The sequence below is a fragment of the Rhea pennata genome, chromosome 10, assembly GCF_028389875.1.
Source record: "Rhea pennata isolate bPtePen1 chromosome 10, bPtePen1.pri, whole genome shotgun sequence".
In the NCBI taxonomy this organism is placed as follows: Eukaryota; Metazoa; Chordata; class Aves; order Rheiformes; family Rheidae; genus Rhea; species Rhea pennata.
The window spans coordinates 22,172,862-22,187,528 of NC_084672.1; the positions used below are offsets into that span (position 1 = coordinate 22,172,862).

The following is a 14,667-nucleotide window of genomic DNA, read 5'->3' on the forward strand; positions in this document are numbered from 1 at the left end:
CACTCCCAGCGGAGGGGCAGGCTCTGCTTTCGCCCGCGCGCCGCTCAGAGCGGCCGGGATCGGAGACCGGGGGAGCCGAGCCAGTGGCACAGGAGGCTCCGGCAGCCCGGAGGAGCGGGACTGGCCGAGCAGGGGACCGCGGGAAAGTCCCCAGGTCTCGGGGAAGGGCGGTGGGAACCGCGCTCCTAAAACGTGCCGGGCTGCGGGGGCGTCTCAGCTCGGCGGGGAAGAGCGAGGAGGGCGTGAAGATGTGCGGCTGCTCGCAGGGTCAGCCGCGATAAAAGCAGAGACCCGGGCTGGGCACAACAGGGCTTGTCCGGTACCGCTGGGTGCTGCTCCCCCAGGGTGCCCACCCTGCAAAGGGCCGTAGGCACCTACCCTGTGCCCCCGGCGCACGGGGCCGGGCCCTCTGGGGTGGCAGTGGGGCTGCAAAACGCAGGCAGGGCTCTCTTGGCGTCCTGCGGCGGTGAGATCGGCAGGGACGCTACGCGAGGCCGCTGAATTTTGGAGCCCTCGTGATGGGCGCTGGGTAAAACAAGCCGCAGAGAGATGCAGGCGTTGCCATAGAGCTCAGTAACCTCCACGTGCTGCTTCAAGCAGACGCTGAACAAGCTCTGCTCCCTGGGGCCCCCTTGCACCGGCTCTGCTCCGCGTCTGCAGCTATAAAGCAGGGCAGTTGCGGCAGAGGGCAGGTGAGGCGGGCAGAGCTGCTGGGTTAACCTGAGCTGCCACCAGACACGTCCCTGCCTGAGGTGGAAGCATCTGACAGCCAAGACCGCCAGTGCCATGGTGAGAGCCTCAGGGACTCTGTCCAGCTTGCAGAGAGATGGGCTCAGTACGCTGGCGGGCCTCCGTTCCCACGTCACCTCTGGGGCCACCTTGGGCAGCGCGTGGCTCTGCTGCTCTGCGAGCAGGCAGCTCCTCGGCACCCATCCGGTGGTGAGAGCCGAGAACGGGAAGCAGCCAGAGCTCCTCGCCCTGGGGAAGGCTCCTCGGTCGCGGTGGAGAAGTCCTGCAGAAGAGGAGGGACAAGTAGGGTAGGCAGAGGAAGAGGCAACCAGCTCAAATGGGAATTCCCCTAGGACAAGTGAGCTAGTCCATCGTCCTCTGCAAAAAAAGTGGCAGAGCGGCGGTCCTAACTGTTCCCTTCTCCTGCTGGGGACTTGGCTGGCCTCACGGCAGGGAGACCGTGCCGGTGCGTGACGCAGGCCTGGCAAAGCCACCTGCTTCAGATGTCTTAGGAGGCATCCCTGCTGCGAGGCACTTGCAGGCGGATGGAAAGGGGCTCGCGGGCACGGCTGGCACGGCTCAGGTGGCAGAGGAGAGGTCTCGTTGCTCCACGGGGTAGTGTTGGCGTGGACGAGGCACGGTCGGGAGGTCACAAGGGCCAGGGCAGTGGGGAACCTTGGAGATGATGCGTGCTTGTCCTCACCCCAACATTAAGCTTATGCAGATGGGCCACCAGCCAAAACAAACGCAGAAACGCAGAAACCGGGGCCTCGGAAATGCTGATACAAAAAAAGGGCTGGAAACAAGTTTCTCTTCAACTGCCAAACTGGTTCAACGACTGGAAAAACAACTTCAGTTGCTGTGTAAACATCAAAACTGCTGGGAAGCATTAAACGATCTTTTGTCCAGAGACAGAGTAAAACGTAGGAGGGACTGGGAGAAACAACTGCTGCCGCTCCGATTTTTATTCTCCCTGCCAACGTACCTGCCCCAGTCTGATGCTCCCGACTGTCCGGCAGGCGATCCCAAGGCTGTATAAGGCATGAGCGGCAGGTACAGACCTGTATCCAACCCCAGCACCATTACCAGTGACTTGCAGAGAAGGAATTCTGCATTTAGCTCAAGTCTAATCCAGATATTCTTAAATTCACAGATCGTTTAGACTATCTTGTGAATGCCCAGTCTGAGAGGAGAGAGACGAGGTCAAAGCTATTGCGACAGGAGCATCCTCACTCATGCGCTGATAAATACTCAGTTCCAGAACTTGCTCACGTTCCCCCCCAGATAGCTTATTGGCACCTAACTCATTCAGCTCAATCCTCCGCCAAGTCCTTGTGTGAAGTCCAAGCGTGAAGACAGACCACTGCAGCAGCAGTTCCCACTGCAACTGAGGGCACCCTTCGGAAAGATCGGCGGAAAGGAAAACCCCGGCGTCACGATTTCCAGCTAAGCGCGTGGAGGATGCTTTTCACAGCCACAGCTTCAGACCTAGAGGTCAGAGCATCTCCCACCTTAGGGGAAATTTTACCTAAGTAGCAAAATGAATCCAGACATACAGGCACGCAGCCTTTGCGCGATGCCCTTTCCGGCATCCGCGGCGGGCGCGGGGGGGACTGGGGTCTCCCTGCAGGATGGTGCGGTCAACAGGGCTGTGAAGTTTTGGCTCTGGGTGCAGAGGGCTGCATGCGTACTTGCACATCCCCTTCCCCGTATACGCGTCAAAATAGGAGCCTGCAAATTAAAAAAAAAAAAAAAAAAAAAAAGCTCCTTGGCTGTGTAAACTTGCCCCGGGGCCTCGTGTCTGGAAGTTCTTCGATAAACCTAACAGAGAGACGGGTGGCACGGAGCAGGCAAAGCCCCTACCCCGCGCTGACGGAAAAGCGGCCCGTTCAGGCCAAGGCCCGCAGGAGGTGCCGGCCCGCGGCACGGCTGCTTTGCTTCCCCCCCACTGAAACAGCGCTGCCACAAAACCAGGCTTGCAGGGTCACCATATGAAGAGGTAGAAGTTTATTGGAATATAAACATTCAGATAACGTGTAAGATAGAAAAACCCAACAACAACATATACAGACACTTGTTGGAAGGAGACGTTGAGGTATTTATCCACCGCCTAGGCTATCACATTTCTTTTATTTATTTATTTATTTATTTTAAATAGGTAAGAAAACTAGTAGCAAGGCTGCTGCAGCTGTTTGGTGAAAATGTCTTCCGATCTGAATCCATCTGGAGCACATACGCAGCGGCCAAAAAGACTTGGTGTAACACGTTCACATTCACTTTGGGAGCGGCGCAGTAACACAGCCTCCCCCTCATCTCTTCCCCCTGCCCTGCACGGTTCCTTTGAGAGCCCCGTTTCCGAGCTGGTGTCTGCCCTTGCCACCTTTGTGCCTTCCCAGAGCAAGCTGGGATCTGCTGGAAGAGGACAAGCAGGTATTTTTCTTGGTCACGCATATAACCCAGATGACAAATCTGCACCCGCTACATGTAAAACAGGAGCGCCTAGCAGCTGCTAGCCCGCTGCTGCCTGTAGCTAACCAGCTGGGGGCTTTTTTGGCTGCTCGTTGTGAAACCTTAGCCGGTCTGGAGTTTAAAGAGAATTAGACACACCGCAAAGTGAACACTTCACCCAAGGAACAGTCCTACCTGCAGTATCAAAACCCCTGAGTACTATACAATCGAACGCGTCCCGAGTGAAATGAATCCGAGGTGGGGAGAGGTAGTTCCTCAGCCCTCGCGCAACCTTCCCCCAGCTCCCAGCTTCTCCACCCCATCTCCGCTGCTGGTTTCTATAACCCTGTCCCTACAGCCTGGCAGCTCAGTAGGAGATCTGGAGCTTAGCAAAACATGCATTGAGCCAACTGCCAGTATCAAACCCAGGCTGGAGAAAGGGTTACTCTTCACAGTCTGAACGGCTGATCCTCGTCACTGCGTAATGAAAAAGGACCAGTTTATTGTTGCAGCTTATTTTACTGAGGTATCTGTTACGCATCCCAACTTGATTCTTTCCCTGAATTGGATACAAAACAATCTGTTAGTCCCTGTCTATTTCCAGTCTAGTTGTGTAAAGCTTATAAACATTAATACTCTAGTAGTGTCAAAGCTGTTTAGCAGTTCAGTGATTTGAGTGCCTTTCTGTGCAAGAAAACACAATGTTAGCATGTGATACATAAGCAAAAACACCCATTACTAACCTCTGCTCCCCAGGACCAGAGAAGAAAGTATAAGGAAAAGCAAAAAGTCCCCCAGTCCCACTCTTAGGAAACAGCCCCCAACCCCCCAATTTCCAAAACAAAACAAAACAAAACCCAAGGGGAAAAAAAAAACAATCTGAATGAGTCTAGACCACCATCTCCGAGTCTGAGACACTGAAATGCCTTGGAGGGCTGCGCTATCTGCCAAGCAAACGCCCTGCAGCCAAAGAGCGGCTCTGCTTCCCCCTGTGTATCGGGGTGCTTGTTACTTCCACTAAAAGCAACTGGAGATGGGACACCTCAGAGCAGAACCTATCTCAGGACATGTGCATTCCCAGCACTTTATCTCTTCTTCCGCCAAGTCATCACAACGTCTGCTAGCAAGATCGCTCAAGTTGTATTATATAAACTAACGTACAGAGAGTGCAAGGCCCCTCACAACAAGGAGGTCCCATCTGTGGTTTATACAAGCCTTAACATGAGGTACGAGACCACCCCTGTTACTCGAGCTTCAAACAGAAGGAAAGGAAAACTGACGCTTCACAGATCTCGGCCGTGGACACAGCGTTTCTGCTCGTCGGTACAGGACAGAAAAGCCGCCCTGCTGAGCAGTGCTGTGGGAGCAAAAGGGAGAACATGTAGTTTTTAAGTTTAACAAAAGCATTATTCATTTAGTTTTCTATATACACTTTAAGCCCAACCGTTGGGCTGCTGACAGGGCTTTTTCTACGGCAGTATCTGGCCTCATTCTTTTTTTAAAGCTATGCTCTTTTCAGTAGTACAAAATGAACAGCCTCAGGGATCAGGATATCCCGGGAGCACAGGGCCTGGGCCGGTGGCTCACAGGCTCTGCAGCTCCCCAAAGTGCTCCAGGAGGGCACCTGCCCTGCACCCGTGCAATCTCACGGAGCAACTATGCAGACAGGTCGAAGAGTCCCTCTCAGTACATCCCCGGAATGACACAAACTGTGTCAGGCAGCTGTGCTCCCCCCCGCTGCAGATCTACTTAGTGTATGAGCTGCTATACACAAGCACTTGGGGACCTGAAGGCTGGATGTGAAGTGAAAGACACTTTTAGAGTGGTGAAAGAGTTCAGTGGCTTTGACCCAGCTCTGCAGGCAGACAGGCAGAGTCTATAATTGTAGCAGTGCTTCAAAATTCCCATCTTTCACAGAGCTAAATGCTCCCAACACCTCAGCTCACCTGGACGAGCAGTTCTAAGGCTACATTCTCATCCTGGTATGACACCACATTCATTCAGAGATAATTCTTGGTCTACATCCATGTAATCACGGGCTGTAACTCCCTATGATAGTGTGGCTCAGTCTCACCTGTGGAGGCAAGAACCTGTGGAGCAGTAAGATGGGCGGGTAAACATTTTGTCCCGGGTTGAAGGAGGAAAGAGATCTTCATCGACTGGGAGCAGAACCGTGGCTGCCACTCAGAAACAACTGAAAGCTAACGCATGATTAGTGTCAGAAGGGAACTGCTAGAAACTTGCAGAGAACAAAAGGGCAACAAAAGTCCACAAACATGGTGGTAGTACAGACATCCAGAAGGGCCAACTACCTGTCCACTCACTGCGGAGCACGTGATGCTCACCAACCACACTCCAGGAAAGCAGCTTTTAAAGCAAGCTGCATCGCTGGAGTTCTAACACAGTTTTGACTTAGACTGTAATAAATTTACTAGTTAGGACAGTTGTTACACAGTTTGGTAACTGGTCCCTATATATATGTGAAATAACTTCTGTTATTTTGGTGACTCTCACATCAGCTCCCACAATGGCCACAGTAACATAGCACCCAACACAGCGTGGACTTGTAGTGTAGAAAGAATTGAACTGTGTTGTCTGTGCAGCTAATGACCTCGGAATAATACAAAGTCACAGCACTTCTGAGAAGGTTGGTCCTGTGCAAAGCCACAAGATCAAACCAAGCTTTCAGCTGTCAAAACCCACTTTGCTGTGAGAGGCCTGGCAAATCTGTAGTGTAAGCAGCACTATCACGTCCCCACTGCACTAAGAATGTTTGCTAAAAACGTGGATTATGAAGTTCTGAAACAAGAATGGGGACCCTGCAGACACCCTGATGTCCCAAAAGAAGGACAGATCCTCTAACTCTGCAGTCAGTCTCACCCCCCTTTCCTACCTCTACTTGTCCTCCTGCATCACGCGCATTGCGTGTGCATGGGGACAATGCTGTTCAACTTGTCTCCTGGCTAGCCTAAAGAATGGGGGAACCACTGCTCCTTTGCTCAGCTTTGTTTTTTTTTTTTTTTCTTTCTTTCTGTCTTTGGTGCTACAATTAAAAATAAAACACAACATCAGCAAAACCACATATAAAAAAAACCAAGCATTAAGATATGCCAATACTTCCTGAAGAGGTTAAAAAAAATAAAAACAAAACCCCCAAACAAACAAAAAACCCCCAACAAGTACATATCTGAGGTATTTCATCTGCTCAAAAAAACCTGACTTGGGCCTGGAGGATGGAACGGACGTCACCAGGGCAGGATGGATGGTGCTTGGATCTGATCTCCAGGCTGGGGGAGATGTGTGTGGGAAAGGCCAGCAGGAGAAGAGAGGACAGGGTGAGACCAGGTGAGTGGGAGCTGGGTTCATGGAGCCACAAAGTTAGCTTGGTTGGCTCCAGAAGAGGGAGAGCCACGGCTAGCCTTAGTTTGCTTTAAACTGGAGAGCAAAAAGTCTTCTTTGACTGAGGGCTGCTTTCTTTTTGCCCCCGTACGATCTGAAAAGGGCTGAGCTTCTGAAGGCTTGTTCAGAGAGCAACTAAAAGAAGTATTATATGTTAATCATAATATATACATACACAACACAGCCCCACTTAAGTAGATTTTAAATATCACCTTCTATTTTCTCAGTGCATGGATATGGAGAGCTTCCAGGGGCTACTGAAATACACCTCCAGGAAGCCTAAATTGACTTAAGTGACAGCCCTTTCGTGTCAAGGGGCTGGGGATCAAGACCAAGCAAAGGTAAGTTCAGGCTTTCAGGTTAAACGTCTCAGTGGATGAACTTCCTATGGGGAGAGAGACAAGCTCTAGAGCATTTAAAACTTTGCTGAAGGCCTGCAGAAAGCAGCAGTAGGAAACAGGCCAGCACCAGCCAGAATGAAACAGCTGATCAGTCACCAGTCATTTTCTGTCTCTTTGGATCACAGTGGTGGGAAAGTCCTCCCAGTGTTGCCAAGACCTCAAAGAGGGGGAGAGAGATTCATCAAGTCTTTGATAACTCCACAAGCAGCAGCCATGCACTCTAGCCAAGTCTGGCATTCAGGGGAGGACACATGAACACTGGACCGCAATGGAGCTTGAAGAAGAAAAGTGAGGAAGCTTGCCTGCTCTACAGCGGCACGACCTTCTGCAGCAAAAGCCAATGAAGGACAGGGGCAAGGCACCCTGCTGGCTGTTAGGATTGTCAATACATTGAGTTGTTTTATGGGAAGAGTCCATGTGGCTACTGGTTCAAGGAGAAGCCCATCTCCCTGCCCCAACTCCAGCTCTTTCCACCTGCCTTGGTGACGTCTCAGCCATCTATCAACCTGCAGCTCCTAGAGACGATCCCTGATTGAAAAACGCCAGGTGTGCCCCTTTCTCCATGTCCCACCCCCCAATAGGAACACAGCAAACCCTGGGAGGAGGAGGAGGAAGAAAACAAAAGTAAAAGGGAGGAAGAAAGGGGAGAACAAAGAAAAGGGCTGGACAAACAGATGATGAGGAAAAACTCGCTGGCATGGAAAGGTTTCAGCATCATCATCTTGCCGTTGGCCAACCACAAAGCAGGTTCCTTGAGATGAGGTAATCTGTGCGACTCCTTCCCGGCTCACTCCCTGCCGTGAACAGATAGGACAGAGCTGCTAGAGGCCAGTGTGAGAGACAGCAAGCTCCGCTGTCCATCAGAGAGACCAGCTGGTGGAGGGCTCTGCACTGGGGGTTCCCCGGGATGAGGTAGGGCTGGGAGAACAGTGGGAGCTGCTGCTGCTGCTGCAGGAACTTTGGGTGCTGGAGCCTGCAATGAGATGGACGACTGGCTTCTGGGCAAACAGCACTCCTGCAAGGCACAGACAGGGAAAGAAAAGGGTTACTGGGACTAAGGGGTGACACAGCTGAGAAGGATACGGTACAGAGCAAGCAGTAGGCTATCTGACCCCCGAGACCTCAGAGGGGAGGTCATGGAAACCTAAGAGCATGAGACCCACTGCAAGTTAAGCAGCTTGGAGATGGATCGACAAGAAAACAAGAAGGGCTGCCCGGGGACTTTGCTCTGGCTGCCTCTGCCACAGGGACATTTTGCCTACAGAGAACTGAAAGATCCTAAATATCTTCAACACCTTTGGAGGTGAGAAGCATCTTTCTGTGCTACTGCACTGCACTGCCAGACCTCCCACGTGGGCTTTGTCCAAGGAAGTGTAAATATGACCTGCACAGGCCAAATGGCTTGAGCAGAATACATGGGATAACAATTCATGCTTTATAATGAAGTGTAAGGAAAAGCTGTTTAAAGCTGCTCCTCAGAAGGTAAAGAGGGATAAATCCCCCTCCTGCTATTGCTTATACAGAAGTTCCTTCCCTGTAAAAGCTGAATTTTCCACCAGGTCCCCTCTTCCCTGCCACAGTAAAATACTGCTTGTGAACTGTCAGCAAAATGATTCCATTAGGATAACTCAATTGTAGAGAGATCACGTCAGAAAATTGATCAAAAATCATAAAAATATCTCCTTAAACAAGTAAGAAATCACTAGGAAATATCATTCAGATGAGTCTTAGATTTAAAAAAATGCCATCAACAACAATCACTACCAAAAGGAAAGGACACTATCCTGACAGACTGGGAACAACAAAAGAGAGAAGAAACCATCTTCTGCCAAACTGTCTAAACAGGCCAAGTTGTGTGTGTTTTGGCAAAAAAACAGCCCAAGGAAGCATGCCACCCTCTCTGCATCCTACTCTGCATCGCAAGTTCAGCTCTCTACACATCCCCAGGGAACAGTTCTTACTCACCAGCGTAAATTGTGCCGTTAATCTCCACCGACATGTTAATACTCCCAATGCCGTTAGGTGACAAATTCAGTGCTGCTGCTGCCGCCGAGTCTGGTTTATCTTCTTTTGAGAAAGAAAAGATGCAGAGTTAGATTGTAATTGTCCTGTTTCCTGCACTATCCAGACATGGTCAAGGGTTTACACAGTCCTCCTTTTGTCTCTTCTTTAATGAGGAGATCCCCACGTAACCTGTACTTCCAATACTCTTAAAATATTTAAGATAAGTCAACAAAAGCAATTAGGTTCCTAGACACGAATTGAGTAGGGGTTAGGTTCCTATGGACATTTTTGAATCTCTCCCTGATTCTGACCCTGAAATGCCAGATTTGTAGGGAGAAAGGGGGAGGAAATCAAAGTCTTGGCAGAGAGATAATCCCCAACATGGGCTGTTTACTATCTTAAGTGGGTTTGTCATGGTTTACAAAATCCCCCAGGAAAAAGCTACTAGGAAATGAGACATGCCCATATCTAAACCAGCCAGATAAGGACTGTGTTTGCAGTAGGCTAGGAGCAGGTGCCCAGTCCTTTCTGCAATGGTGGCTCCTCAGGAAGCTGGTGCACTACTAGTGTGCAAAGCTCAGGCTGCAGCAGCTACAGTGGCCACTTGAGGGAGGGGGACAACCCAAAGAGCCAAGGACTCCAAGCCAGAAACAGTATGCTTAGCTGCTCCTATGTGCATGTGAAGTCTGGTTCTTCACTGTCCTCAACCTGGAGACACTTTTTTTTTAAGCCATTATGGGCCAGACTTCTGCAAGGGGCAGGTAGGATTTCTGCAAGCTTTTTAAGGGGAGTTGAATATCAAACGCTTCTGAACATTTCTGTAAACTTCAACCTAAGCAATCTATAACTGTGAACTGGGGATGCAGGATTCCTTCTCTGTGCTCATGAATTCAAGCTTACAGTTTGCACAGTGGGCTACCGGCCCACTCGATGTGGGTTTTGGGGTGCTGCGCTATTAAAACTGGAGACAATCTGCCCAGGCTCTGACACTGCATGTGAAGTGCATGTTTTTAGCTCCTTTCTAGCCTTCTGGGACAGCAGGGCCACTGTCCCAGTAAAGAGCACTAAGAACATGGTTAACATTTAGCCTAAAAGTTACTATCAAGTTTTAACAATCTCACAATGTGCTTTTCAAACGTGCCTCTCAAAGCACTTTACAAAGAAGCATAGTATTATTTTTATTTTGCAATTGGAGAAATTAAGGCACAAAAGACAGAGTGGACTTGCCCTCAGTCCCCTAACAAAGTGGGGAATAGTACTGCTGAATCCTTTTTAGCATTCAGTATTCAAGGATGTTTCATTTCTATCAGCATGTTACTATCTGAAGAGACAAAAATAGTTCCTAGCATTTTTATTTAGGAAGTTAAGGGTGGAGAGATAAGAAAAACAACAAAACGAGAGGAAGCAAACATTACTTCATAAAATTGGTATCCTCTTTTACTCTTTTTTTTTAAAGCAAATGTGAAATTTGGGTGGGTCTATAATTGTCAGAAAATGTAAAGTTTTGATTTCATCTAATTCAGCAGCAAACTGCTACTGCCTTGAAGGGGAACTTGCTTTGACCCTTTGCCGTATATATGCCACATAAAGTGTCTCAGTGAAGCATTACTGTCATTGCTAGCAACAGCCTCAAGAACAACTTTTCCCTTTCCTCTAAACAATGCCAAACTTGCCCAGCCTTGTGCCTACATCCAAATGTACAACTAATAGGGGTCTCAGCCCTTTAATTTTACTGGATCAAAAGGTTTGCAGGAAACAGCTGTTGGAACTGAAATTTGCTGAGGCCTTGCTGTCCACTGAAGTGCAGCCCCAGGACAGGTAAGGGAGTCATAGTGTTTAATCAGCTTTTGAAGCCATTATATAAAGTATTGATTCTGACAATGTGACCTTTACAGGGTGACTCCCCTTTTACAAAGCATTTCAGGAGTGCATTTCCCAGGCCATGAATGCTGCTTATATATGACCTTCTAACCTAGCCTTGCCAAGAGTTCTTTGCCTGGAGGCTGTGAGCAGGGTTGCAGCAGATGTTGGCAGAAATCACCTAACTTGCTAAAAGCTCTGGGATAAGGTGGGCCCCTGCAGATACACAAATCTTTGTAGCCTCCTCCTCACACCTGACAAAGGATTCCTAAAAGCTGGGCATTTCTCTCCCCAGCTGCTCCTGCAGTCCACCTATACAGAAAAAAATGTAACTTCAGTGATCAATTAAAACAGTTTGCTAACCAGGAAAGGGCATTAATAACTCCCTGCAGCTCAGTGATGGCATCTGCCTCCAAGAGGAGCAGGGCCAAGCACATTCTCGTTGATGGGCAGATGGGCAGTGTATACAGCATATGATAGGCCCCCCCCCCTCCAAAAGTCATATAATTGCATAATCAAAAGACTGCCTTTGGCTAGGCTAAACCAGGCTCTCTGATCTAAAGTATACGAAACATATTAAACCTAGGGGTGTCAGGTATGTGGTCTAAAGCATTTTCATCTGACTTGCATCTTTCCTGTGAATGAAGGAGCACCGGCTGCAAAGAAAACGAGCTAGCATCAGCTGAAACTGGTAATTCCTCAGTGTCCTTGAAGATGTAACAGCTTGAGTCCTGAAGTAATCTCACTGTGGTCAACCCACACGCAAGCTAATAAGCTCACTTGGAGTGAGGGTCTTGTTTGACAGCAAGCGGGATTTACTAGCTTAGATGCAGAGCTTCCTGAACACAGCCAGGCTGCTTCTGAATCCAGGCTGGGTCACGTGTCAACAGGAATAGAAGAAAAACAGCAGTAGTAAGTAAAAATTAATGAAAAGTTGCTACAGTTTAGCTTTGCAGTTATTGTGGTCCACTTCAGTAACTTATTGGTCCAGTGCCCAGAGAGATGATCCAGCCTGTGTGTAAGGATGTGTTTGACATTCTAGATTGGGAACAGTTCCCTCCCTGTTGCAGTTTGCAAAGACTTTTTGTTTATCTAGAGGCACAGCTTACCCTTGCCATTGATTTTGATCTTCATGGGAATCTGCCGTGCCATGCTGAACAGGTTGCGCTGAAGAGCCTGCTGGACAAGCCGCTGCTCCTCCTCTGTCATCCGCGAGACCTTCTTCTCTGGAGGCTCTCCAGACTCCAGTCTCTCCCTCAGCTGTTCCAGAGTGGCTGTTCTTGCTGCCACAGTTGCCTGCTGGCTAGCCAAGGTCACTGGCACAGCAATACGGTTTGGCATAGACACAGTCAAGGGCACACCGTCACCTAGAAAAGGAAACAGTCACTTAGTCCCTCCCACAGCCCGTTTTAAAGCACGCACACAATGCTCGGAATTCGGAATAGATGGAGAGAGCAGTAGGATGTGCGAGGAGGGCAAAAGGAGAGATCACCAGCACTGTAACTGCCTTTGCATCAGGAGTCAGGCGACTCTTCTAAAACACCTCTCTCGCAACAGCTGCCTAATATTCTTAACAGCCATGATGGTGGGCTGGGAACTACGACAGGGTTTCCAGAAGACTACTCAGTTTTGCTGATGCTGAGGAATTAAGATCACTATTACGATCTGTTGGATGGCAGCTGATAAAAAAGCTTTCTCTGTTACAATCAGATCACATTTCCAGGGCATCGCAAAGCACCACCATCCCTAACTGAAGTTGCTGCTCCTGGAACTAAATCACTTTACTCTCCCTTTCACCGGCAAAATCTTGAATTTTAGTCTGTCTATAATTCCAAAGTGATTCCCCCTGCACTCTAACTTCCTCTGAAGGGTACTTTTGTAAATGCTGAATACTTGTTTTTACAGCTTCATACAGCATCACTCCAAGAAGTTCTCACCTTCCAGGAAAATAACAAAGATCCATAAACCCCTGCAAGCAGCAGGCATTATCTATTACACAGACAGGGCATGATGGATGAAGATAGATTAAAAGCCTCACCAAAGGCCATCTGAAAATCAACAGCAGAATCAGGTTCAAAGCCACAGCAATTCCTAGCTAATCCAACACTTACATTTGCTCTGATGTTCCCTCTTCCTCAAAGCTACAAGCTCCTTAATACAGTTTTGGATTCAAAGCAAATCTAGCACATGCACAAAGAGGTTAATCCGCAGTTAGAATATTCTGCAGCTCCTTAGCTACCCGACTCCCATTACTCTTGAGTCCAAAAGATACAAAATAGAAAACAACTGAGTTCCACCGCCTGCACCTCTAACCCAGCCACACACACTGATGTGGGTGCAAGTAGCTGACCTTTTCTGACAGCTGCTGCTGGAGACACACGAGGATTACTGGTCCCGCTGCCTGGTGCGACGCCGATGATGGGGAAGCGGATCTTTGGGGGAGACAGGAGGGAAGGAGGCCCCGTGGCAGTGGGTGAGTAGCTGAACAAAGAGGAGCTATAGCTGGGCCGTCTGCCTTCCCGCCTGTTGCCATCGATTGCAGCCTGCAGCTCAGCAGGAGAACTGAGGGATTTCTTCTCGCATTCATAGGCATATAAGTACTTCATATACCTAAAAGAAAGGTGAGGACAGAGAAATTCAAGCATGTATACTCAACAGAACATGAAAAAGAGACTGTAGCACCAAGCATCACACTCAGAAAGACTATCAGACTGAAGCCCTCTACAGATCTGGGTTCTTTGCTGGCATATCCTGATCACTGCTGTGCTTGGTTTGGTGAGTACTTCTATTTTGGTGTGAGGCACAGCTCCCAGAAACTTTCAGTTAACCCAGTGTTCACAGAGAAGCACATGGCTACATACTGCTACATCCATGGGGGCAGAAAAGAATCATCAAATATGCCTTTACAACTAAGAAGCCATCATAATTATAATAATTAAGATCTTGGACCACAACATGTATATGCAATGAAGGAAAATTTAGGCGCTATCCTGTCTTATTTGTGTTGGGAAGCATCAGTCTGTATAAAACCTTACTACGCCTGCTGAATTCTGGCTCAGAGCTTTGCAGGAGACGGTCAGTCTATGATAACAGCTGTAGAAGTGGCAAAGAGCTTCCCTCTCTGGGACACAGAGGCTCTAACAACTTGCAAGAAAACAGACACCTGCAATGGCAAGTTTGTACCAGTTTGTACGTTTGCAACCGGAACATAGCTAAAACCTAGCCTGGGCCCTCTTGGTGGCGATCCCTTTGGATAGGGGAACCAAGGGCCTGAAGAGCTGTGAAGTTCCTGAAACACACTGCCCCCAGCTGTACACCCACTGCAGTACACAGCAATTCACGCCGCCTTTTGCACCCAGGGTTTCCAGCGACACAGAGAACATGGCTTCAGCAGAGTCCTTGTCTGAAACTAAGATTTCCTGCTCAGAGCTCTAGGTTTCACGCAAGCCACTGTACCAGTGTCCATCATGGAAACTTAAAATCTTCCCTTTTATAGATGGCTTGTTCCACAGCCACAGAATTAACTTGGAGTGTAGCTGGGTGTGGGTTCCCAGAGTCTAGCTTTCCATGTTTTAGTCTCTAAACAAGTGTAGCTCAGCACTGTTGCTTCAACTTTACAGTACATTTATTTTTACCATTCTTCTTCTCTTCTGCTTATTCTACTTCTTTTCTTTCTTAGAAGTCTTTCTATTTATTTATTTTATTTTTTACTGGTCTATTCAATGCAGGTCAGAAAAGCAATCCTGACAGTGAGCAGGTGCTAAGTAGGCACTTCCAGAGCTTAACAGTGATAACAGACATTAAATGATCAAGTTTATGCTTGATA

General features: G+C 48.6%; 1 protein-coding gene across 1 annotated transcript in view; it reads right to left on the minus strand.

The window, feature by feature from the left end:
- Positions 1-2,719: 2,719 nt before the first annotated feature.
- Positions 2,720-14,667, minus strand: part of ARID3B (AT-rich interaction domain 3B) — a 42,534-nt gene continuing 30,586 nt past the window's right edge. Inside the window, exons 6-9 of the mRNA XM_062583937.1 lie at positions 13,192-13,451; positions 11,951-12,208; positions 8,943-9,044; positions 2,720-7,992 (exon numbers count right to left, since the gene is read on the minus strand). Coding sequence (XP_062439921.1) covers positions 7,838-7,992; positions 8,943-9,044; positions 11,951-12,208; positions 13,192-13,451 — 775 coding nt within the window. The 3' untranslated portion in view covers positions 2,720-7,837. The remainder of the gene's footprint in view (positions 7,993-8,942; positions 9,045-11,950; positions 12,209-13,191; positions 13,452-14,667) is intronic.